This window comes from Anarrhichthys ocellatus, unplaced genomic scaffold, assembly GCF_004355925.1.
Source record: "Anarrhichthys ocellatus isolate YVR2014 unplaced genomic scaffold, GSC_Weel_1.0 scaffold96, whole genome shotgun sequence".
NCBI lineage: Eukaryota > Metazoa > Chordata > Actinopteri > Perciformes > Anarhichadidae > Anarrhichthys > Anarrhichthys ocellatus.
In genome coordinates, this window is record NW_022280126.1 from 594175 (window position 1) to 620400 (window position 26226).

Sequence of the window (26226 nt, forward strand, 5' to 3'; positions counted from 1 at the left end):
ATAAACATGGAGGATGGGTTAAGTTAGCTACTAACAGAAACGATGAATACAAATCAAACACCCCTCACCCAAAAAAACAGGCCGTATAGGTCGTCTGTGCAAGCAGCTGATTACGACTTATTTACATTTGTTGTTAAGATACAACCTTTAGTGGCTGTATTAATTATGACTGGAGCAAGGCAGGACGGTCAGGGGGGACTTACCCAGAGTTGGCATCACTGGGCTGGGATTTTTGGTTGGGTCATTCTGAAATCTAGCGTTCTCTGCTTTCTGATTCTCAGCTCGTCACATACGAACGCACCGTCTCAGTTTTGAACACATTGTTATCGTTATGAATTCAAACAAAACTACTTTAGGTTCAGGAAAAGGTCATGGTTTAGGTTCAAATAAATGAATGTAAATAAGTCAATTTTGACTTGGTTTCAAACGGGACACAAACAGCATTCTACTGGGTGAAAGTCCTGTGTCTCCATCCCCCTGCCTACGCGGACTTTGTCGCTCTTCATCCTGCATCACATGACTTCCAGCGTACTTGCTCTGAGCGTCTAGAATGACTCGCTCAAAAGCAAAAACAATACTGGCGATATGGCAAAATGACAGATTAGAAAACAGGGAGATTTCTTACAAAAACACAACAATTAAGAAATCTGACATAAAGGCTTAATTTCCTCTGATGAGGTAACTAAAGGCCACTACTTGAGTATTTCCACTAAGCTGCACAGCAGCCACCAGAGAAACATTGAGGTTGTTGTGGGCAACTCTCATCATCTCAATGATGTCTTAACGTCTACATTTTCAAACAAGGTCCACGTTGTGTAGTGTTATGCATCCGAGTATTGACCTCCACTGTAATGACACCTGATTTTGTACCATTGTTTACTCTACATTTGGGTAAATTTCTCCAGTAACCGTATTATTCCCAGGAATACAGTCTGAATTCCTCTTTCATGTTCTTCTGTCCCAGGGCGATAATTCAACACTTCTCTTTTAGCTGACTTAATTTATGGTACAATTTTGGAGCTTTATCATTCTCCCTGTAGCCATTTTCGAATATTCAGATTCCTTTGTTGTGTTAAAATGAAACAAGTGACAGTCTTAGGTTGGAGGATATGACTGGGGAGGATGGTCGGAGCGCCCTTCAACAAATTCACTCTGCATTTTAACTTTTGCCCCAGGGGAGGGATGTGAGAAAACTCAATCAGCTGCTGTCGCCAAGGGAGTGCCTGTAGTTTTGGTCCACCGTACCACCTAAAACTAATACTACAGCGATAATACTTCAAGTGACATGAAATAGGAAAGTAGGTATCATAAATCACAGAAATTAGTGTATTCAAAAGTACAATTTGTGAAGCATAAATAATACAAATGGGTCATTTCATAGTTTTATTTTAAGGGGAGACAGTAAATGTAAAATAGTTTGATTTACTTCAAAAATGTCATTTTAAGAGCTATAGACCCCTTTAAAGAAAACATTGACTGTGATTCATGCAGGATTGATTAACATGATCTCCGGGAATTGTTATTGGTATGTCAGGTCTCACCAGCTGCCAGCTCATCTTCCAACAAACCATCTGCATGAAAAAAGCTCATTGTAAAATCCTCTATGACGATCATGTAAGAACAACTTCTAAGAACAGGTTTAACCTTAAAGCTGCATTTGGAAACTTTTGTGAAAATAACTTTTTATCATATTTGCCCAAACTGTCACTATATCCTGACAGTAGTAGATGAAACAGATAATCTCTGAAAAATAATAGGTTCATCCGCCTCCTTTTACGGTCCCTAATGACAAGATTCCACTGTGGCCAAAGAAAAACTACCAATCAGAGCCAATGAGTCTCTAATTCAGTATCAATTACTGCCCATGAAGCGTGTGTTATCCCATTAAACAGTCAAACTGGGCAGTGCTTATCAACTATGAATCACGATTCTGTTAGTGCGCCTATTTCTCACAAGAAACATATTTAAGTGTACTGTTTCGCAATGAAATCAGAAAGTTTGTGACCCGGCTGCCACATTGAAAACAGTTGAGCCAAAACCAAGCACCGCCCACCAACCAGAGCAAACTTTCTCATTTTCATATTAATTCATGTTTGATCAGCACTGCCTAGTTTCACCCTTTGATATGGGTGCAGGAGCTTCACGAGAAGTGCTTGACGCTGCGTTTGGGACTCCTCAACTCTGAATGGTTGTTTTCCTTTGGGCCCAATGGAATCTTGCAAATGCCATGCAGAGGATTAAAAGGAGCCAAAGCAACTGTATTTCATCCCAGATTATCTGTCTCGTGTACTTGAGTCAGGATATAGTGTCAAATATGACAAAAAGTCACTATTATTAAAATTACCAACAGAACAAATACAATTCTCAAGTGGTCTAGGGCTGATACTGCGGCTGATCGACCCGGTCACGGCTTTTTTCTGTCCTGGTGGAATAAACTGACAGAGTTGCTGCCCATCTTTCATCAGGCTGAAAACTCACCTCTTCAAGAAGTACTACCCTGAGCCTTCCACTTAGCACTTAATTGTATTCATACTAGTTTGTTGCACTTATTGTATTCGTATTAGTTTGTTTCTGCACTGTACTTATGCTCTGGTTTATGCTCTTAGATGCTTGGTTAAAAAAGGAGATGCACTTCTGACTTCTAGTGACTAGTAGTTCTCTTAATACCTATGTTGAATACACTTATTGTAAGTCGCTTTGGATGAAAGCGTCTGCTAAATGTAATGTAATGTACTTAACGCCGTCAAGAAATAGTCCAGCATTTGGTAAACTATTATTTATTCACCTTTTTCTGATAGTTAGAAAAGAAAATTGATATGAATCTCTTCAGCTAGAGCAATGAAGCAAACAGCAACACATTCAGTAAATAACACATCATATCTAGTTATCTAGCTAGCTGCATTAAATGATTGCTTGACCCCCCCCCGGACAGACAAAAAACGTAAAAATGGTAAAATGGACTGTACTTGTATATCTCTTTTCTAGTCTTCCGACCTCTCAAAGCGCTTTAACACTACATGTCATCATTCACCCATTCACACCCATTCATACACTGATGCCACCTGCCCATCAGGACTCATTCATACACTATAGGCACAGCTACGGGAGCAGCTTTGGGTTAAGTGTCTTGCAAGGACACATCGACATGGACTAGCATAGACGGGGATCTTCTCCTCTTATTTAAGGACGACCCTGCTCTACCACTGAGCCACAGTCGCCCCCAAAAGCTGTCAAAGCGAATGTATTACCTTAAAAATGACCCACTTACACATCCTGCCCAAATGTTCCTCCCTTCAAGATGGCGCCGCACCAGCGGCTGCCTGTCGCAGCAGCTCCCTGTGTGTGTTTTAATTTTTTGTCTTTTTTTTCACTTTTCTTCTCTTCTTTTGTTCTTTTTCCTTCACGTTTGGTTTAAATTACGGTCAGACAACGGACCGTAACTTTTTCTCAACTTTTCTCGTGGCTTTCTGTTACTTTTCTTCCTGTTTGTACGGAGAGCCACACCCAATGACTGGGGCCATTGTCTATTCCCACGATCAGCTGATTGCGCTGAGCAAACCGCGGCTTTTGCCCGCCACCAGGCCTGAGATCCCGGTGGAACTACGGAGAAGGGCTCGGGGCTGCAGGTCGGGCGCTAAGCGGAGGGCTATGACGAGGAAGTACAAACCTTCAGTTCCGGCGATTATAACGGGGAACGTGAGGTCTTTGGCGAATAAGACGGACGAGCTTGGCGCGCTGGTTAAGACTGAGAGAGACTTCCGTGAGTGTAGCGTCATGTGTTTCACGGAGACATGGCTGCACAGGGATTTCCCGGACCACAGTGGGTCGGTGCCCGGCTTCAGGACTGTTCGGGCGGACAGAGACGTTATACAGAGCGGTAATAAGAGAGGTGGCGGGATTGCCGTGTATGTGAACGAGAGGTGGTGCAATCCTGACCATGTGTGTGTGAAAGAACGCTTCTGTAGCCCGGACATTGAACTGTTAGCCGTGGGGATGCGTCCATATTATTTGCCGAGGGAGTTCACGTCCGCCATTGTTGTGGCTGTGTACGTCCCGCCATCAGCTGACGCTGAGGCAGCAGTGGACACAATCCACTCCACTGTGTCTGGACTGCTGAGTCAACATGCTGGTGCGTTTTTGGCAATTACTGGAGACTTTAACCACACCACTCTGGGTAAAGCCCTGCCAACTTTTCACCAGTATGTTGACTGCCCCACAAGGAACAATAAAACTCTGGACCTTCTCCATGCTAATGCAAGGATGCATACAGTGCCACTGCCCTTCCCCCCCTTGGCAGGTCTGACCACAACCTGATCCTGTTAACACCAAAGTATGTTCCTCTGGTGCAGAGGCTGCCTGTGACCACCAGGACTGTGAGGAGGTGGTCTCAGGAGGCTAATGATGCCCTGCAGGACTGCTTTGAGTCAACGGATTGGGATGTGCTGTGTGGACCACATGGGGAGGACATCAACAGCATGACGGACTGCATCACAGAATACATCAAATTCTGTGAACAAACCGTCATACCATCCTGGACTGTGCGCTGCTTCCCCAACAACAAGCCATGGATCATCAGTGACCTGAAAGCTCTTCTTAATAAGAAGAAAGCAGCTTTCAGGTCTGGGGACAGGGACAAGCTCAGGAGAGTCCAGCGCGACCTGAAGGTGAAGATCAGAGAGTGCAAGGACTCCTGCAGGAGGAAGCTGGAGGCCAAACTCCAGCAGAACAACGTGAAGGAGGTGTGGACCGGGATGAAGCAGATAACCGTCTTCAGGGTTAGATGAAGACAACCAGGGGGCTCCCTGGAGAGGACAAATGAGCTAAACTGTTTCTTCAATAGGTTTAGTTCACAGCCCTCATCTGTCTCCTCCACACACCACACCTACCAAACACCTCCCCCTCTGTCCCCCCTGGTGAGCTGCATATACAGAGCCCTCAACATCAAATGGCTCTTCCACCCCCCCTCTCTGTGATGACTGGCCAGGTGAGAAGACAGCTGGAGAGACTCCACCAAGGAAAAGCTGAAGGACCTGATGCCATCAGCCCCAGGGTCCTGAAGACCTGCGCCATCCAGCTGTCTAATGTCCTGCAACACCTCTTCAACCTGAGCCTGAAGCAGGAGGAAGTCCCGGTGCTCTGGAAGATGTCGTGCCTGGTTCCTGAACCAAAAAAGATGACACCATCTAGCCTCAATGACTACCGACCAGTTGCCCTCACATCTCATGTGATGAAGGTGCTGGAGAGGCTGTCTTGGCCCACCTCCGACCGCGGGTGAAATCCTCACTGGACCCTCTGCAATTTGCATACCAGCCTCATGTGGGGGTGGACGACGCCATCATCTACCTGCTGCAACGAGCTCAGTCTCACCTGGATGGAACCGGTGTCTCTGTGAGAATCACTTTCTTTGATTTCTCCAGTGCATTCAACACCATCCAACCAGTGCTGCTGAGTGAGAAGCTGCGGGTGGTGGGGGTTGACGCGTCCACCGTCTCCTGGATCACTGACTACCTCTAAGGCAGTCCACAGTTTGTCCAACTGGGCCGTGTGCTGTCTGATACGGTGGACAGTGATACTGGAGCCCCACAGGGAACTGTTCTGTCTCCCCTCCTGTTCACCTTGTACACCACTGACTTCCAGTACAACTCTGTGTCATGCCATCTGCAGAAGTTCTCTGATGACTCTGCAGTGGTCGGGTGTATAAGGGACGGATGGGAGGAGGAGTAAAGGGCAGTAATGGATGAGTTTGTGGAGTGAACCGGTAGAAATCACCTGCTTCTGTCGTGGCCCAGACCAGAGAGATGGTGGTCGACTTCAGGAGGAAGACGACGGCTCCACAACCGCTGAGAGTTCTGGGAGAGGATGTGGACATGGTGGAGGAGTACAAGTTCCTGGGTGTCTCCATCGACAGCAGACTGAACTGGAAGACCAACATCAATGCTGTGTACAAGAAGGGGAGGAGTCAACTCTTTTTCTTGAGGAAACTTCGATCCTTCAACATGTGCAGCAAGATGTTGGAGATGTTCTACCAGTCTGTTGTGGCCAGTGCACTGTACTTCTCCGTAGTCTGCTGGGGGAGCAGCATTGGAGCCGGAGACACCAACAGACTTAACAAACTAGTTAAGAAGGCCGGCTCCACCATTGGCTGCAAACAAGACTATCTGGAACAGGTGGTGGAGAGGAGGACACTGAAGAAACTATTATCCATATTGGATAACCCGGACCACCCTCGCAAGGACCGATACAGGAAAACATTCCTGCCCTCTGCAATAAGACTGTACAATCACCTCTGGCCAGATCATCTTTCAATTGACTACAACACTGCTACACTGTTGTTGTTTGCTGTTGGTGATCCTTGTACTACTTTTTTTTACCTAGTTAGTTAATTTAATACCATTCTATTTTATTGTATATACTGTGCATTTTTTATTTTCTTTACATTTATTATATTCTGCTCTGTTATCTTATCGTATTGTATATATTGAGCATCTTTCATATTCTTACGTTTACTCTGTAACTTTGTTTGCTGCTGCTACAAACAAATTTCCGCCTGGGGATGAATAAAGTATACATCTATCTATCTCAAGTGAATCTGTTCGAAGTTTTTGAGCATCATGTTTGTGTGCTTCTTTGTTCTCTGGTTTTATTTCAGAAGCTGCAAGCGCCCTACGGAGGCAGTTATCACCCTTCATTACGATTTTCATGCTTCAGCAGTCTCCCTGCGGGCGGCCATGGCAGTGTTTGGCGTTGAGTGGTGGGTGGCATTGAGGGATGCTGGGTAAAAAAAAAAGCATGTGCCACCTGTCACTATCAGTGTTTGGCTGGAGAACACACAATGTCATGATTATCTATGCACACAAGTTGGACACATCCAGGAAAATAGCTGTGTTTCTACACCTGACTGATAACAGCACCTTGCTGCTTCCAGGTATGACCATTTGTTTGAAATCACAAATCCAGATCATTGCTATTCCTGGCTCCGGAAAAGAAACGAACCCTTCCAGGAAAGTATGTCCTCGCAGCTAGCCTGGAGATAAAAAGAAACACAGGAAGGAAAGCGAGGAAATCCTCAGTTCCTTTGGCCTACCTGCTGGTTCTCCGTACGAGGACAAAAAATCCTTCTCGCCTGGGGACAGATTAAGGTTACCACAGTAGCTAAAGCCTGTATTGGTTTCATGTCTACTATTTGCTCTTGTTGCTTCTGGCAGCTGCTCTTCTCAAGGACTCGTGGAGAGCAGAGTGCTCCCTGAGCCCCAGAGCACACACTCGTAATGGACCGCCAATCAATGGCCTGATCCTATGGAATTACATGCACAGACATTATTATCCCTCACTCAGTTGGTTTAGGGCTATAACATCATTGTTTCTCACGTCATGAAGCGTTTCTGGTTTCCATCATTACCGGAGGAGAAGCCGACCACTGAGAGCTGATCACTGTAGCAGCTAAGAAAGCACATTATCAAAAGACGTGGGAAGAGGTAGCATTGGATTGGTTAAAGGGCCAGTGTGTAGCTTTTCAGGGGGATCTATTAGCAGGAATGGAATATGATATTCATAACTATAGCCCCTTTCACACAGAGATTCCGCAATACTGCCATAAAGAAGATCTGCCGTGAAGCCGGCTTTGCTTTTTCAAACTGAACCAAGCAATGGCTGCATAACGCCGCCCCAGTGTGTGATTTCAGAAAGCACGGCGGCATCATGGGAGCAGTAGCGGCTTGACATTTAATACAACAGCATCGACGTCTACGATAATGTCTTTGTTAGCTTAGAATAAGCACTTCATATCTACATTGGGAGCGGGTCATCTTTATGGAGTCGGCTGTGTTGAACCACCATGTTCCTACAGTAGCCCAAAACGGACAAACCAGACACTGGCTCTAGAGAGAGAGCCTATTGCGTTCCTACGGCACGATTATGAAATTGCAGCAACATGAGCCACAGAGTACATCGGGACCGTCAGCCGCCAACTGACTGCCGTTGTTCCTAAAGTAGTGTTGTTACGGTAAGAAGGGCCTCTGAGTGACGAGAACAGCGTTACCATGGCTTTGCACTCGCCTGCTCATGTTACTGCAGTCTTGGAAAGGATTGAGAGGAAGTGTATTCAGTTACATGCAATCTGCAACCACAGCACTATGCCACCAAATCCTACATACTGTCCCTTTACGTTAAAAATTGTGTCATTTACGTGGTTTCTGGAGTACTCTGTACTGAGACTGTACCTATAGGACACCTGGTTGAGATACCTGCCTGACTCCCATATCAAACAATTTACTGCAGTATATAAGAATGTATCAAAAAATGTAATACAGCTAATGCTGGTAAGCTAAATATGCCAATGGAATCACAGATTTAGGAGCTCTCCAGAAGACCATGAGTCAGGTGAGTGGGATGAATATGTTTTTTCTTTTGAGAATTTAAAAAGAGAGGAGTACTGCACACACCTGCCAGCCCACAGGCATGGGTGCACTCAGACCATGGTGACCATTCGGAAAGCTGGCAGTTGACGGGACATTCCACAATACAGGAAGAGTTCATCTGCCATTTCCTCTCCAGGCCCAGCTGCAAGAGAAAACATGATTTTAGCTACTCTTTGACAAAAACCAATAAACAGTGGCTTTAACAGAAAAAACAAAAAACTAAACGAAAACTCACCTCTTTACAGAACTTGAGGTCTACAGATTTGCCGTCGCTGCGCACACAGTCCAGCATGCGGGTTTTGATGCCGTTTCCACACACTGCTCTCTCACTGAGCTGGCAGGTACTCCAATCTGCATGGAGACGTTTCATCAGCAAAGACAACTCACAGACAAACAGCCTCATGCACCACCAACATTAAAACGCTTTTAATGCAAAGAGTGTGGCTTCATGTTAATTACCCTGCCTCTGATAATTGCATATTGATGATGCTCTACATGAGTCTCACCAGTGATGTTGTAGGAGTAGTGGAAGCAGTTGCTGTTGAGTTTGCAGAGCTCTGTCTCTTGAGTCGGAGGACACTCCTTCTCCTCTCCAGGCTGTCGGAGCGGGTAAGCGCTCCTCTCTCGAGAACTGTTCCCACTGCATGGCTGAGGAGCAGAGAGAGGATCATGACTTAATCAGCCATACTGCTACAGTACATGTACAAATAGACTTTGTTCATGTCCTCGTCTCCATTCAATATTTTATTAAAATAAACACCTCTCACAACTTTTTCCTTTAACATGTTTAAAGATGATGTGTTTTTTGCGTTGTGCCTACTCATGTTCATGCAACTTCATTTCAAGCATTTCATTAAAAAGAGTAATGTATGCACACTGACTCCAAAGCACAAAACCCTGATCAAGATCTGATTGGGATCAAAACAACAAAGACATTTTGTAGAGGGACAACAGTGAGCAGATTTGACTTTGATTGGTCCCTCCCCTTCTGCCACAACTCAAACACAAGCAGCAGATATGTGAGTGGACTTTCAGGTTTTGCATATTTGTGCTGAAACTAATTCATTATTACTATTATTATTATGCAGACAACACCATGATGTATAGTTCTGCCTCATGCAGCAAGTGTGATTTGTGATAAATGCTTGTGAAAGTGACAGTTTGAAGACTATTTACCTCATGTGTGAACACAAAGCATTGACAGAGAAAGTAATATGTCACGTATACCAGTGGACATGGTTTCCAGGCTTCCCAGTCTGACAACACACAGTCCTCTGGGCAGGGCAACCGGCTGTTGCGGGCCCCCAGAGGCATCTCCTCTGGATCACACAGGTAGTCCTCCGCCTGCTCAGAGGGCCCATCTATAGTGTTCAGCATACATCTGGACACAAGATGGGGATTCCAAGTTAAGAAGTAATTGCAGTAACAAGTTCCTCCCTTTGTAATTTGTTTTTGTTTCCCAAGACAGAATCCTCAAATAAATTGATTGGTCATTTTTTTGTTTTTGAGAAACTGTCGTAGGGTTCTGACTCAGATAAATGTTTCAATATATCCTATATGTCATCACCATTCCTTTCTACCATCTCAGGCGTTTGAGGCGTTTGTTGTTCTCCAAATCAAGCACTACAATTCTAACTTTCCAAATTTTGAAACAATGCCAAAGATTTGTACATTTTTTGAGCAGCTGCAGCTTCCTCCGGTCTTCAAACACCGGATATCGAGATTTGTTTGTCTTTTCCATCGACATAGAACTGGACATAGTTGCCGGGATGTCACCCATTGGTTTGTGGACTGCCCCTTTGAAGCCTTGAGTTTGGCATTTTAGCCGTCTTGTTTTTTTGCAAGCAGAAGTGACACGACAGGGTGGAGCTAAGTATAACTGAATGCCGAAGAAGACAGGCAACCAAAATATTACAAATAACTTTCTTCAACTGAATCTACACTGTGAAAGGGTTCTAAGAACAAAACACGGTGTACTCCCAGATTGGACAACGGCATAGTAGAGACCTGTCAATCACCGTGTAGCCCCGCCCTAAAGCATCCCCTGCTTTATGGTCTGTTTGACTCTAAATGGACCATAATGTACGAAATGAACATCATGTTGTATTGAATAAGACTTGAAACTAGAGATTGAGACCATAAACTCATGTTTACAATGTTTACTGAGGTAATAAATCAAGAGAGAAGTAGAGTCATTTTCTCATAGACTTCTATACAACCAGAGGAGTCGCCCCCTGCTGGTCAGTAGAGAGAATGCAAGTTTAAGATACATCCTCATTGGCCTCACTTTTCTACTACTATTGGAAAGAAGCCTGGTCCACTGAGCTGATTATCAAGGCATCTAACGGCATATATTTTCTGTCTCATGTCGGCTTAATTTCTGAAATTCCCTGGTCAATTTCACGTAAAAGTCACAACAGCAATCCTACTATGTAATACTTTCAATACTTTCAACATGTGTCAAATCTGAATTGAACTCCCTCAGATAAACCTAAAAGCTGCAGCAGAAGAAGGTTTAACATGCACAGAGACAGAGATAACAGACAATTAATGTAATATCTCAATCATCATCTCTTATGCACAAAGAACACAATATAAATTGAATATACGAGACAATACTGTGATCCCATCTCCAAAAACATCAGAGGAATTTTTAAGTAAGCACTACTTTGATAAATTGACAACATACAATGTATCATTTCTCACCTGGAAGAATCTCCAAACTAACTAAAGTAACAGTTGTTACTTTGGGATCTACCCGCAGCTCACACAAGTTTTAATTGTCTAAATGCAGACTATGAATTTGAACTTAAAACCGAATGTAAACTGAATACATTAAAAACATCCAAGAGAACACGAGTACTGACAAGAATGCAGATTGAGAACATGACATGGTTTGACATGGTTTGATCTTACCTGACTTTCCTGGTCTGAACACCTTCACCACAGTTGTCCTTCAGGTCAACATTGCTGACCTTCCACACACTCCAGGGCTCTGCCACCCAGACATACTGCCCACAGTCACTAAGGCACGGCACCACTTCATACACCTGACACACGCAGACACATGACATTTAGGCTCTGATTCTGTGCAGCAAATATGTCGGTTAGCAACAAACATTTTTTAAATGTAAAAATATTTTGTTTCCTTAAACTATGGAACTGATCTGCAGTTACCATGAGGAATTATAAATGATTCACAAGAACAACATCAAATGTATACAATCATTCGTTGGGCATTTATTATCACAATTTCACTAAACGCAACACAAACACAATTTCAGAATTGAAGAGACAATCAAGTCCCAAGATAACTGCTACAAAAAGGGATAAAAACATAAATTAAATAACGATAAGCTTACCTGAGCCTGTGGATGGAAACCATTCATCAGAGTAGAGAAAGGAAAAACAGAGAAAAGTGATTCAGATTGTTGTACATTCAAGGCATTAATAAAAGTAACCTTCATCTAGCATTATAAATACATCAGACACATTCAACCTCAGAGAAGCATTCAGGCGTAATATTGTGTTGAAACATCACAATCACACTGTTTAAAGTGGGACCTCTCTCACCTGGTTGACATGGTCCAGTTTAGGGCACGGTCTTCCACCATTGTAGGGCTTTTCTCTGAGCCACTTTGAGCGAACTTTGACCCCACTGCCGCAGGACTTGCTGCAGCGTGACCAGTTTGACCACTCGCTCAGTTTGCAGTCAGATGGACATGGGATGATGCAAGCCTCCTCGATGTACCCTGTAACCAATCAGATGATAGCAGACTTATCCATCCAAACACTATAACAACTGACTTTCTTCCCAAAAACAGACCACCAGCCTCGGTGCTTATCAGCGACTTCTTAAGCGAACATTCTCGCTATTACTCACTGATGATGATTCCAGATTCAAGCATATGATGCTTTCCCTGACTCCTGCCATAAACAAACCTAGCATCACTGAACTACAGCTGTAGCCAGAAGATACATCTATCAGCCAAAGGGAGCAAAAACTTACTGTGTTATTACCACAGTGCTCTCCAGCAAAAAAGAACCAATGCAGGACTCCGAAATCCGAGAGAAAGAAAGCAGCAGTAGCGACTCTGAGTCCGGTATCTTTTTACAGTTACAGCCGGTTACCATCAAGCAGCCCCATACCGGGAGCAAAGCAAACGCAGACACACTCGTTCCCCCGAGTGCTTTGATGTGTTCTCTTTTTTCACAGGGCTAAGATGCAAAATACGACAGCACTGTGATTCATAATTCCCCTTTCTCTCTTTGTTTTGGGCTGCTGGCAGCAATGCATTCCCAAGTTGTCCTGTCGATTGAGGGCGAATGATCTGAAATATTGGGACAGGATTGCTCATAGAAGAACAATTCTTGCCTACTTAACATATTTCAGTGAGAAAATATATATAAAGTCTTCACATGATAGAAATAAATAAAATTATTATGAAGAAATTACTACTATTCAGCTTCAAGGTCTGTCTTTTTTTAGGTCCACATTTAAGATAAGTTACATCCAACAATAGGCTGATTGTCAGTATCTTCCCCAACAACACATACGAGCCTCACAAAGGCCAAGATTGTGTTCATGGTTGAACAAATCAAAGATGACTGTTGGAAGGAGGAAGAGGGAGAACCCAGGTCTCTAAACCCAGCCATTCAGTCTCCAGAACAAATGTTGCCATTGTCACTTTCTGCCAACTGGGGATGTGTTGAATGTCCACGTTACTAATGTGGTGTGGGAGTGTGGGAAAATGGGTTACTCCTGAAATCCGTGGTGTATGCTAAAATATAATGTAACAGTAGAAGAGTAGAAGAGCCTCAAAGTCAGCTAGATGAGTTATCAGCAATAGCTATCAAACGTTTGCTAACAGTATCCACCATAAGCTATTGGTCATACGTCAGACTTGTTGCAATCATTTATGACAGAGAAGTAATATAGATCGATCCACTATTTAGCTGGTGCATTCTTTGACTGACACACTTAGTAAAACGCTGTAACTTATAAACCTTTTTACCACTGGGAGTTAATGATTTGTTGTAATTAAAATCTGTGTTTTGCAATTGAACTGGTTGCGAGGAGGATGTGAGTCGGCTCTTCCACAGACAGAAGATCAGGAAGGCACCAGGCCCAAACGGTGTGTCACCCTCCTGCCTGAAAGTCTGTGCTGACCAGCTGGCCCCCATCTTTACACAGATCTTCAACCGATCACTGGAGCTCTGTGAAGTACCCTCCTGCTTCAAACTCTCCACGATCATCCCGGTCCCCAAGAAATCCTCCATCACAGGATTGAATGACTACAGGCCCGTCGCGCTGACGTCTGTGGTCATGAAATCCTTTGAGAAACTGGTGTTGACCCATCTGAAGGACATCACAGGGCCCCTGCTGGTCGGTGGAAACAGGTCGGTGGATGATGCAGTCAGTATGGGACTGCACTACATGCTGCAACACCTCGACTCCCCAGGGTCATATGCAAGGGTTCTGTTTGTGGACTTCAGCTCAGCGTTCAACACCATCATCCTAGCAATACTCCAACCCAAACTCTCTCAGCTCACTGTGCCAGCCTCCACCTGCCAGTGGATCATTAACTTCCTGACTGACAGGACGCAGCAGGTGAGGCTGGGAAAAATCACATCTAGCACCCGGACTATCAGCACTGGCGCCCCCCAGGGTTGTGTGCTCTCTCCACTGCTCTTCTCCCTCTACACCAACGACTGCACCTCAGAGGACCCAACGGTCAAGCTCCTGAAGTTCGCAGACGACACAACGGTCATCGGCCTCATCAGGGACGGTGATGAGTCTGCGTACAGGCGGGAGGTTGAACAGCTGGTCCTCTGGTGTAGTCAGAACAACCTGGAGCTAAACAAGCTCAAAACTGTGGAGATGACAGTGGACTTCAGGAGGAGCCCCCCAACACTGCCCCCCCTCACCATACACAACAACACTGTGTCTGCTGTGGAGACCTTCAAGTTTCTGGGATCCACAATCTCCCAGGACCTGAAGTGGGCCTCCAACATCAACACCATCCGGAAAAAGGCACAGCAGAGGTTGTACTTCCTGCGCCAGCTCAGGAAGTTCAACCTACCTCAGGAGCTGCTGATCCTGTTTTACTCAGCCATCATCCAGTCTGTTCTCTGTTCTTCTATCACTGTGTGGTTCGGATCAGCCACCAAACAGGACAGGAACAGACTGCAACGGATTGTCAGGTCTGCAGAGAGGATCATTGGTTCCAGCCTGCCCTCCATCCTGGACTTGTTCACCTCCAGAGTCATGAAACGGGCTGAAAAGATCTCTGCAGACACCTCACACCCTGGACACAAGCTGTTCAACTCCTCCCCTCTGGTAGGCGCTACAGGGCTCTGTTCGCCAAGACCACCAGACACAGGAACAGCTTCTTTCCACTGGCCATCACTCTCATGAACAATAAATAAGTTATACTGCACTATTACCGCCACTTATAATTCATGCCATTGTCTATAGGTTTATGTTCACATGTGTATATATATATATATACACTTTTTCTCTTGAATATATATTTATACTTATATTGTATATAGCTAAATGTCTATACCTACATCGGTTCTACTTTTTTTTGCTGCCCTTTTTATTCTTTATATATATATTGTCTTGTTTATTGTAAATTTGTGTTTGTACATTGAGAGCGGAGTGGAAACCGGAGACAAATTCCATGTATGCGTAAGCATACATGGCCAATAAAGCTGATTCTGAGTCTGATTCTGATTCTGTTAATGCTGGTGTTTTCTAAAGATGGAGAGAGTTTTTTGAGCATGGACAACTCACCGTGGCTGTTGCAGCGAGAGGTCTCCACTATGCGGTTGTCCTGGTCGTAGCACACCATGGCCTGGTAACGATATCCTTGGCCACACTCCTTGATGTCACCTTGGACTTTCATGCCCAGTTGACCTTCCATGCGGCCCCCTTCAGGTAGGACACAGTCTGACCAGTTGCCCACAGGCTGGGCGTTGTATTTGTTACATGGGCAGTACTGGGTCTCGCTCTGGGGGTACATCTGGTTGTTTTTACACTGGTCATGCTTTTTGCTCTTCCCTGGAACAAAAAAAAACAAAACATTAACCCTTAACTTAATTAAGGTTTAGGTTAATTATGCCATTTCATGATTGTTGGTCCTTCAGCAAGGCTTGGAGCCCCCGCTGTTTCATTGAGGCAGCTTAGTGACTGCTCCCTGTAGAAGTGTAGAGATTTAGATATAGAAAAGAACAGGGTTGTTTGTAGCCCTCTCATATTACACAAATACAAATTTCAAATTCAAAATGTTCTTCATATCTACTGATCTTCCTCTAAAGATTGATGTAATCTGGAAGTCAGCTTGAAATCAAAGTCTGTCACTCACCGACCAGCATCCTCTTGCGGGTCCTGACACCCACGCAATCGGCTGTGCAGGAGGAGAACTTGGACCAGCTGCTGAGTTGACAGTCTTCCTGGCAGGGCAGCTGGCAGGGGTGTGTGAGAGGCGGCATGGAGCTGGCAAACTTAAGACAAGCTTCAACGTCTGCCTGCCCACCGTCCTGCTTCCGGCACGAAACAGCTACAGTGGTAAAGGAGTGAAGAGAATTTGATGAGGAAGGACACTTCTCATTTTGTAGGTCATGGTCAACTTTGATTTAAATGATGAGAAGATAAGAGTCATCTGTGTGTCCACAGTAGATCGTTGGGTCTGACGCTCCACACTAACACTCCAATATACACTATACTTTGAGACAGTCGGCCCCTACCATCATCCAGTTTCCTGAATAAAACATGCTTTAATTCAGTACATAGAGTGCAGTGTGCTGTGCATTTTACACAATATTGGATGTGTAAACAAAAGGGACCGTTAGTATCACCTTCTACAGCTCCTCCTCCTGTGTGACTCATTCGTTTAGAAAACTAAATGATGAGGATGTTGTTTATAATGAAACGTAAGTTGCAAAGAGCTATGTTCCTTTGGAAGTTTTGATCATTTAAAAAGTTGCTCCACGTATTACACTTTTGAGAAACATGCCCCATGACTTCCTTAAAGACATTGATTAAGTCCCTAATATCTATGCAATATACTGTGCAATGTATTATTCATACTGTGTAGATTTGATGAGCATTTGGATTTACTTGATGATGTTTTGGGCCGAACAACATGAGTTATTGCATACATATATTATTGTAGTTGACAAGATAGGGTTAATCTAAACTACCTTACATAACGTTGGTCGTTGCGTCATATTTCATTAGCTCATCTACACTAACTCTGTAAAGTAACTGTAGCCTTCAAATAGACGTAGTGGAGTAAAAAGTACATTTTTCTTATACAAGTATAAAGTAGTACATCATGGAAATACTGGGAGTTGTACTGTGGCATGCTGGCGGTGACAATATGTTGACAATATGTTAACAATAAAAACACCAACACCCAATCATCATCACTCCGTCTACCTTTCTTAACCCCCCCCCCCCACACACACACACACACACACACATTCATGGGACATACTAGTAGAATGGCTATTGCCTTCCACACGTTGTATTGAGTGAATGGGTGAATCGTAAGAGGCTTGTATTGAATTGTGTCTCTTCAGCTCAGAGTATACTATTACAGGTAATGGAGGAGCAGGATGCTCATCATTGGAATCTGATAATGGTCTCTGTCTCTGAGACAGGAGTCTGAGTGTGTCCACTGATAGCAAGTCAACTGTCTGCTTCAATACTCACTCAGGCCACAGGTCATGTTTTGTTGTGAGATTCTCTACCCACCGCTGGCATTTAAACCCATACTTTAAGTTTATTGGTTTTGTAGAGAGGGTGAGATTTGAGACTCTTCTCAGTCCCATGACATCCACAGCTAAATGAAAGTGGTATGCAGCCCCCAGGTACTGCTTTGATGCCCAGTGCTGTATCCCAGGCTCTTTGGAATAGAGCATGTAGATGGAAGGATCTGATCAGTGTTCCCAAATCCCCACTGAAACCACATCTCGGCTCTATCTCATGCCTTTTTGATTACGCTGTTCTTCCTGCTCTGTCTAACTAATGTGTTCATATAAAGAAGAACTCAACATGTGTGAATGTTTGTGTAATCTGTGCATGTGTCTGTGTGTGTGTCCTCACCCCGAACCTGCAGTCCGGGCCCACAGGTCTCCTGAGCTCCAGGACTGTCCTGACGTACTGACCATGGAACCAGCTGGCATCTTCGCCACTTATGGGTTTTCCATCTAAAAAAAATAAATAGGTATGAGAATCAGAAGTGTTTAGCAATCAGATGCAGGGTGGAGTGAATGGTGGCCACTTTTATATCCTGGATCCGATGGGTAAGAATAAGAGTCTAGCAATCTCTAGAAAATGTACTATTCATTACCTCCTTCAATAAAGCAATGGATGGAGCCATCACCAAAATGATAATCTTGAGGACAATAAATCCTCCACTACAGGAACATCGACTCAGTACCTTGTCATAATCCATAATGAAGGCCATGATCAAAAGGGTGCAAGAGTATGCCATGTGAAAGTAGCAATGGACTTGAGTTAAGTCAGAATTTAAATAAAAATAACTGCAGACGATTCGCTTGTGTGCAGTTCTTTTGGCCATTTGAGGACATCACCGGCATCCAAAATGACCCACAACTCCGACTTGTAATTACAACTACGAGGTTGTCACTGCGTAATGTTTGCAGGTGTTTAAATGTTGAATAGGACCAGCTTACCTGTATCCTCGACAGACAGATGGAGCATCACACTCTCTCTCCTGGGTCAGAACTTCAGGACAGTCCTGTCCCCCATTGGCTGGTATCTGGATCATAATACGTTTCCTGTACTGCTTCTTCTTGGTGTTACCACCTAAGCGAAGACACAAGCAAACACATGTGTACATTTAAGTGTGTAGTTTCAGCTAAGTGTACCTAAACACACTTATAAACAAGCAACTGAGGTTAAATGTTGAATATGAAATGCTGCAGAGTGAACAATGCTGGGGCCTCTTCTTGAGTTCCAGCATGTCCACATTTCAAAAGGCACTATTTGCTGTATTTCATTAAATATGTTAATGTAGACTGAATGTTACGAAACCTATCTATTTGTAATGTATCTATTTGCTCACTAGAATTGACCACTTCTAAGGGAAGCTAATACAATCGACCTGGGATCCTAATCACCCCTCGTCCAAATCTGCCCTTTGCAGACTTTCATGCTCTTTATACAACGTCAATTGCTCTGACTGTCTAATAACGGCGAGCATGGGTTTACATTGGAGTTAGTTGAAAGCCTGGTGTGTCTTATACAGACACTAAAGGGTGCCCCAGTGTGTCGGTATCAGACACCGAGGGGCACTGAACATTGATGGAACATTGTGAGCCTCAGCACTGATAGTGAGCACAGTTAGCTCAGCCTCTATTTCCTTTAACCTGGTGAATCTACACCATGTAGAATCATGCTGTGTAAGCAGACAGTATTCACTGGATCAGGTTTGATATAATAAAGAAAACATCAAAACATGGTAATCATAAAGCAAGATTTTAAATTATAAGGATTATTACTATATTGCATTCTCGGCAATAAGTCAGACACGTTCCCGGTGGGTGTTGGCCTCTGCCAGGGCTGCCCTTTGTCACCGGTCCTGTTCATGACTTTCATGGACAGCATATCTAGGCACAGCCTGGGGGTGGAGAACGTCAGGTTCGGGGGTCTCGGGATCGCCTCTCTGCTGTTTGCAGATGATGTGGTCCTGTTAGCCTCCTCGGATCGTGACCTCCAGCATTCACTGGGGAGGTTTGCAGGAAAGTGTGAAGCGGCGGGATGAGAGTTAGCACCTCCAAATCTGAGGCCATGGTTCTCTGCCAGAAACCGGTGGATTGCTCCCTCCAGGTGGGGACGGAGTGCCTACCTCAAGCGAAGGAGTTCAAGTATCTCGGGGTCTTGTTCACGAGTGAGGGTAAGATGGAGCGGGAGATGGACCGGCGGATCGGTGCGGCTGCAGCAGTAAAGCAGGAGCTGCACCGGACCGTCTTGGTGAAGAGGGAGCTGAGCCGGAAAGCAAAGCTCTCAATTTACCACTCGGTCTACGTTCCTACCCTCACCTATGGTCATGAACTCTGGGTCGTGACCGAAAGGACAAGGTTGCGGCTACAAGCGGCCGAAATGAGCTTCCTCCGTAGGGTGGCCGGGCTCAGCCTTAGAGATAGGGTAAGGAGCTCGGTCATCAGGAGGGAGCTTGGACTTGAGCCGCTACTCCTTCGCGTCGAAAGGAGTCAGCTGAGGTGGTTCGGGCATCTAATTAGGATGCCTCCTGGACGCCTCCCACTGGAGGTTTTCCAGGCACGTCCAACTGGGAAGAGGCCCCGGGGAAGACCCAGAACACGCTGGAGGGATTACATCTCCCAGCTGGCCTGGGAACGCCTCGGGATCCCCCAGAATGAGCTGGAACATGTTGACGGTGAGAGGGAGGTCTGGGTCAGCCTGCTTGGCCTGCTGCCACCGCGACCCGACCCCGGATAAGCGGAGGAAAATGGATGGATGGATTATTATTATAATTTTTTTATGCAAACTGCATCAATTTGTAATTGCTTGTCTATGCATACGTGCTGGTAAAAAGCAAGTTTGACTTCAACATGACGGGAGGAGCAGGAGACGGAAACACTAACCAAGCTGTTAATAGATGATCTGCTCTCATTTTCAGAGCAAGACACATGGATACACATGGATATTGTATATAATGAGGTGAGTTAAGTATTTGTTCAGCAGCACTTCGGGGAGTAACTATGCCAATACATAAAGCAAGACTCAGGGGAATAACAGCTGCACAGCGTTGAGGCTGAGAGTTGTTTGGAGCTCTCTTTCTTGACATAACATATTTATTTGGCAAATAGGTTCCAATTTCACCAACAGTGTCAGGATTTCCAGCAGCTGTTTATTGTGGAGGTAGCCCTCCCCATGTGATTCCACACAACAGTCTCTACTAACATCTTATAAGAGACCTTTAGGAAGAAGAAGAAATGAAGGGCTGTCAAAGTCCTTGTCCTATGATGTTCAACACCTGGACTTAATAATTGTCTTGCTATTCCAATATTTTCCTTTTAGTATAGACTGATGCTGCACACACATTTATGAAACATGTCACAATCCAAACAGATCTTTTGGTATTCCGTCTCAGTGTGCATGATGATTTTATTATCTCTCTGCCGGTGCTGAAATAATAGAATAGAATAGAATAGAAACCCTTTTTATTGTCATATACATATACACATACACGAAATTTGACCTCTGCATTTGACCCATCCCTGTATATAGGGAGCAGTGGGCTACCAATGACAGGCGCCCGGTGACCCTGCGGTTACCAGACAACCCTCTTAAGCCAGTGAGCCACGGTCGCCCCAATGATGAGCACACTTGGTATGCTTTATTAATTGAGAAACACAGTCATACAGGTTTTAATGCATTCCCTCTCTTGACACTGGTGTGACACCCCGTATCGCCTCACTGTGTGTACTGAAGCCAACAAAGAGCTGGAGCTACCTGCTTGACATGTTGATGGGCAGGGGCTCCAGTCACTGTACGGGGTGATGATACAGTCTCTCTTGCACGGCAGCAGGCAGGGCCTGACGGTGTCTGGGCGCAGACTCTCCGGACACCTGAAAGGAGATCATTAACATGCTCAGGCAAACACACAGAGAACCCTTTAATATCTGACAGAGATGTGCTGGATCAGAGCCCAAGGAACCATGCTGGGAGTTCACTGGGAGACTCCCAATGTGCCCGACTGCAGCTCTGGATCTTTTTCTGAGACTTTGACTGTGTGTGTGTGTGTCTACTGCAGCATAGTATTGTGAAGACAGACACTTCCTTTCTACAATTCTTAATGTTCAGTGATATATCTTCCATGTTCTACTACTACTATTAAGACAAAGAGGTTAGAGTCGAGAATATCCTTCGAAAAACAGTAAATTTGACTTTAACAACTTTTTTTTAATTGATTGCTTCTTAAATGATCCCTTCCTGGAAATTATTGCATTCAGCAGTGATTTGCCAGGCTGCACTGAAACTGAACCCTTTCCCAAATCCTGAGATCCCCATAGAAGCGTCGGGACGTCGTCTCTGTGTCGAGCCAACCTGGAAATGAGCTCTGCTCAGAATTGCAGATCACCAATTAAAATGTTGCAAGAGAAGAAGCTCTATGGCAAACACAGACATATGATATATGCACACGCATTCAAAAATCACAGTTTTTACCACATTTGAACCACACACTTAATTAAAATCCTAATACATATTTCGTTTTTTTTATCATCCTAATGCATTAGAATGATCTAATGCCAATTTCTGTTTACTGACGGCAGCCCTCACATCCAGGCCGCAGCTGGTGCTGCTGGTGAAAGCGGTGCCACTGTCTCCATTGATGTGAAAGTGTGTCCCAAGGCTGTGGGCTCACTGCTCGGCATGTAACAGTGGGTTTAGGAGTAAGGGCAGGAATAAAAAGTGAGATTAATCTCCATACACAGCGTGGGGGCTGGGGGTGGGTTTCCCTGCATAGTAACTGCCAGAATAATGCTCTCGTTCTGTTGAATATATACATAGATAATTCATGTTCCCAGCAGATGCCTTCAGGGGGGAAAGAGACCCAGATGCTTGGAACAGCTCATCAACACCTCTGCCAGACACCAGCGACAACAGACTAACCAGGAGACTAAACGGCACAACGTGCCATAAGCAAACACGAGGCTGCTTTTTACTTCTACAAATGGAAGCATTTGGAAGCAACCTTGGACACCATCGGTTATTAGTCTGACAACATTTTAGCCTCTTCGGCAATCCGATTAGCCGCTTGAGACGCTAGACTGGAGTCGAGTTGAGAGAAGATGTGAACAACCAATTGTTTCACAAGTAGCCAGTTTACTGGTTCATTTTAAACCATTAAAAAGCCTAATTTCTGCCTGGCAATTGGGTTGCTGATGAGTACTGATGAGTATCGCTTTTACTCTCCATACAAACTTACCTGCATGCACCCAAAGCCCACTGGAATGGGATCAGTCAATACTACTCCAGAAACTGCTTCTGATGCCAAAATGTTGTCCCGATTAGTACTGGGATTAGTACTTGTAAGCATTATTTTGGGGATTTATTTGTTTAGTTCTATCCTAATCACTCAGTAGTGAGTGTCGTAGCCTATATGCCCAGCCGATGCTTGGATCTGTGAATTTAACATGTTTAAACACAATCAGAGAAATATGGTGATTTAATTCAAGTTTAACGAATGTACGATTTGAAGGGAAATTTAGATTCTGGAACCAGAATCCAAAAATTCTAATTTGCTAATTTTTATCTAAACATATGATACTCATATGTTTCATCATAGTACAATACTCATAAACCTCATTCGTGCCACTCATTAGAGAAGAAGCCAGTCAGAGGCCTCGCAACAAATCGATTTAAAACTGTCTTTGAATCTAAAAGGGAACACATTAAAAGTGCTGAAGCTTTCATCAAAATCTGAACATTAGCTGCAGCTAGCAACAGATTTTTAAGCTTGTTGTTCAGATTACTTTTTACTGTGTTTTGAGTCGTGGATCATTTTTTCCTTCTATTATTTCAACAGGCTAGTACAGTACATCTGACTTTCTATCACAGTTTGTTTTCTAACACAGTTGCTTTCTTCTTTTCTCCTGATTGATAACTTAACTGTTGAAGTTTCACTTCAAGCTTTTAAAGCACCAACTTCATCTTCATTGGCCTGGACCCCAAGATAAACTCAAGCTTCAATCATCACGGGGATCCAATAAGAATACCATTAACATATACCCTCACATCCTTACGGTCTGTGGGCCGGAATCTGTCCGGCCCTGAGCATTAAGGCCTAATTAATATTAACATGTATATCAGCTGACACCAGTTGAATCCTCTTGTGTTACACTGTATGTGCCAGAGATGGATTGACATTCAAGTACTTTATTCACACCTGCATGTGAAATAAGTTATGTAGAATCTTACTTTTTCGGAGGAACCTGGCCCACATTCACCCGGACACAGATGACCTTGCGGGTCTGCATCCCCACTGAGCAGGAGGCATCGTCGCCGCGTGTTCGGCCTGCAGATGTGTTGGTGGCTAGATTGGAGGAGTCTTCTATGCACTGCCCCCACGGGCCAGTCTGCCAGTGGTACACAGTGCAGGGGTGGTCGTTGCAGTTCTTCCCCTCCTGCAGAGCACTGTTGTTGGGGCATTGGATTCCACCTGAGAAATGATGGAACACAAAACAGCGTCAATGGACTACAAATGGAAACACTAGCACTAGCCTAATACAGCTTTTGGGTATAGATGGGTATTTTAGAATCATGAGATCAATCCAACTGACCCAAAAAGAGAGAGTGCAGTTCTCAAGTCTGGTCTCTGTATCAAGGCTGGTCTGACACATTTCATGACCTTGTAATGGCCATTTTGCAGTAGGTGGTTTGACTCACACCTTCCTCCATTTTGGGTTGATTTGAACACATTCTTAACCCAGATTCCACCCATATTAAAATAATAAATACCTCGTTGGTTATTTAGTGGCAGAACCAGCCTGTCGCCAATGCTAAGCCTGCTGCTTTCAGAGTGAACTGCTCTTTCATACAGTTCAGACAGACATGATAGGGAGAAGACATATACAGGCAAAGATCCTACTCTGCAGGGTGAGTTTGACAAGATATCCAAGTGCAATGCATGCTGGTAGATGCCAACACACCAGTTGGAACGGGAGTTGTAGCCTAGATGCATTGGCTTCCAGTGTCCAGTGTCACAAAATGTAAAGCTCTGCTACTTGTATATAAATATCTAAACTGGGAACCACTTTATGTTGCATATACTTTATTAAATATTGTTTTTATCCGTATTTTCTCATCTCAAAGATGATTGTGTCATTCATGTTGTATTTGCTCGTTTACTTCTCATTCATTGTAAAATTGTCTTCAATGTGGCAGCTTCCCTGGCTAAAGCATTTTGAGCTGCACTCAATGCATGAATTGTGCTACATGAATAACATGTATTATTATTACTTGATAAACATTCAACTAGGCATTGTGGCATAGCAATGGATCTTTCAACATGAAAGGCACTGAAGTGCTTCTAGTCTCCAAGGAGTCAAAATACAAAGAACACAATTTTGGATGTCCATTTTTTTAAACAGCAAACTAAGTAGTGGCACACTCATATAAATACAAAGCACCTGCTGTCTGGTGGGACTTTACTGAGGAGAAGAATGGCTGGGCAGTTAGTAATATAAATAGCTAACTTGGCTGGACAAAAACAAGAGAACTGCCTTCAGAAAATCAGATTTCATCTACAGAAAATCCAAGGAAATAATAATTGCAAGTACTAAATTTGATGCCCGATTTAAAAGTGATAAACCAAAGATAATCGACCAAAGATAATAATTATCATTACTACTTAATTACAGTATGCTTGGGCAAACAAGATAAATCATACAGCCATACAGCAATCATAAATTATTTTTTTTATCGCTATCAAAGTCCCAAAACAGTGACAGTAACAGAATACAGGTTGGCTAGCAGTAAGGCTATGGCCATCCACTGCTGTACGAGTGTATGAGACCGCAGAGATGAGGTGACCCAGGGGGCAGGATGTCTACACAGAGCCAAAAGCCAGGTATGGACCCAGGTGGGTTGTGCACACCATGTGACCCTCTTCACAGCGAAACGCTGTCATTTGCAGCAGTCATCATCTCGGGAAAAAGAAAACCCCCGAGGAGAACGTCAGCCATTAGCGCCTCAGAAGGCATCGAATGACATCTTCCAGTCAGTGATGGGCAGTCTGAGACAGAAGATATGGCTGACCTCTCTGTAACAGCACAGGGGTGATGTCCTTCACAGGGTCTTTCAGAAAAGATGTTATTGGATTTCATCAGGCCAGTCATTCATCAGCCATGGAGCTCATTAACTCGTAGAAGGACACATCATCATAGCTGCACTGGCTAATTAAATAGTTAATTGATAGACATTTAAGTGCTACCAATCAAACTGAACACGTATTTGAGAAAATGTGCAGCTCATATGTTAACATAACTGACAGGAATGATATGACAAAAATATGACATCAAGACCCATGTTTTAAAAAATAACACGGCTAAAAAAGATTACAGGCTGATGATGATGCCGCAAAACAACGTGGACAGAATGATGAGAAGTCTTATGGTATGTTGTTTGCCACTAAATCAGACTTCTGCATTTAACCAATAATTGGTGGATACATTTCCTAGATGGGTCATTACTTGAGCAGTGACGCAAATCTGCAACGGTTGTAATATTTTTTCAGTAAAAGGTTCAAATGGACTTGTCCAGGCAAAGGACCAACTGCTGGGATCCTCTTGACCCAGAGCCGTTCTTACCCAGAGGAAAGAACGGTAGGAGGGGATCTGGTCTCCACTTCGGAGTAATAAAGGTTGCCATCTTGGCTCGGACTACAGAACCTCCTTGTTGTTGTATAGAGTGCATTTTCAATATGTCCGTTCTGCACACGGTGATTGGTTGATGCCTGTATCAAAAAAGTTTTGGAATATGAGTTTGTGTTTTTGATGATTAGTATTTGCATTATGTGTGTTCTCATGTCCAAACACTTTGAGAAAACATATAAGCGTGTGAATTAATCACACGAAAGAAACGTCCCCGGTGTGTAAAGGCCTCAACGCTGTAGCAGAGTCTGCCTCCTAAATGCTAGGAAAGCTAATAAACAAGTAGCAGCATGCAGCCTGCATTGTGTTCTGGCATGGAAGTCCTCCTGAAGCCCAGCATGCGCAAAGGAGAGTGAGTATCCATCTACATGGAAAC

The 26226-nt window shown here is 44.1% G+C and overlaps 1 protein-coding gene across 2 annotated transcripts in view; it reads right to left on the reverse strand.

Annotated features, from left to right (window-relative positions):
• Window positions 1-26226, reverse strand: part of thsd7aa (thrombospondin, type I, domain containing 7Aa) — a 186382-nt gene that overhangs the window by 21268 nt on the left and 138888 nt on the right. For both annotated transcript variants that reach the window (XM_031875803.1, XM_031875802.1), the window contains exons 8-20: window positions 23398-23638; window positions 20929-21044; window positions 18126-18258; window positions 17533-17636; window positions 15788-15982; window positions 15217-15483; window positions 11991-12169; window positions 11780-11785; window positions 11334-11467; window positions 9645-9798; window positions 8924-9065; window positions 8653-8768; window positions 8442-8559 (exon numbers count right to left, since the gene is read on the reverse strand). In XM_031875803.1, the coding sequence (XP_031731663.1) occupies window positions 8442-8559; window positions 8653-8768; window positions 8924-9065; window positions 9645-9798; window positions 11334-11467; window positions 11780-11785; window positions 11991-12169; window positions 15217-15483; window positions 15788-15982; window positions 17533-17636; window positions 18126-18258; window positions 20929-21044; window positions 23398-23638 (1905 nt within the window). The remainder of the gene's footprint in view (window positions 1-8441; window positions 8560-8652; window positions 8769-8923; window positions 9066-9644; window positions 9799-11333; window positions 11468-11779; window positions 11786-11990; window positions 12170-15216; window positions 15484-15787; window positions 15983-17532; window positions 17637-18125; window positions 18259-20928; window positions 21045-23397; window positions 23639-26226) is intronic.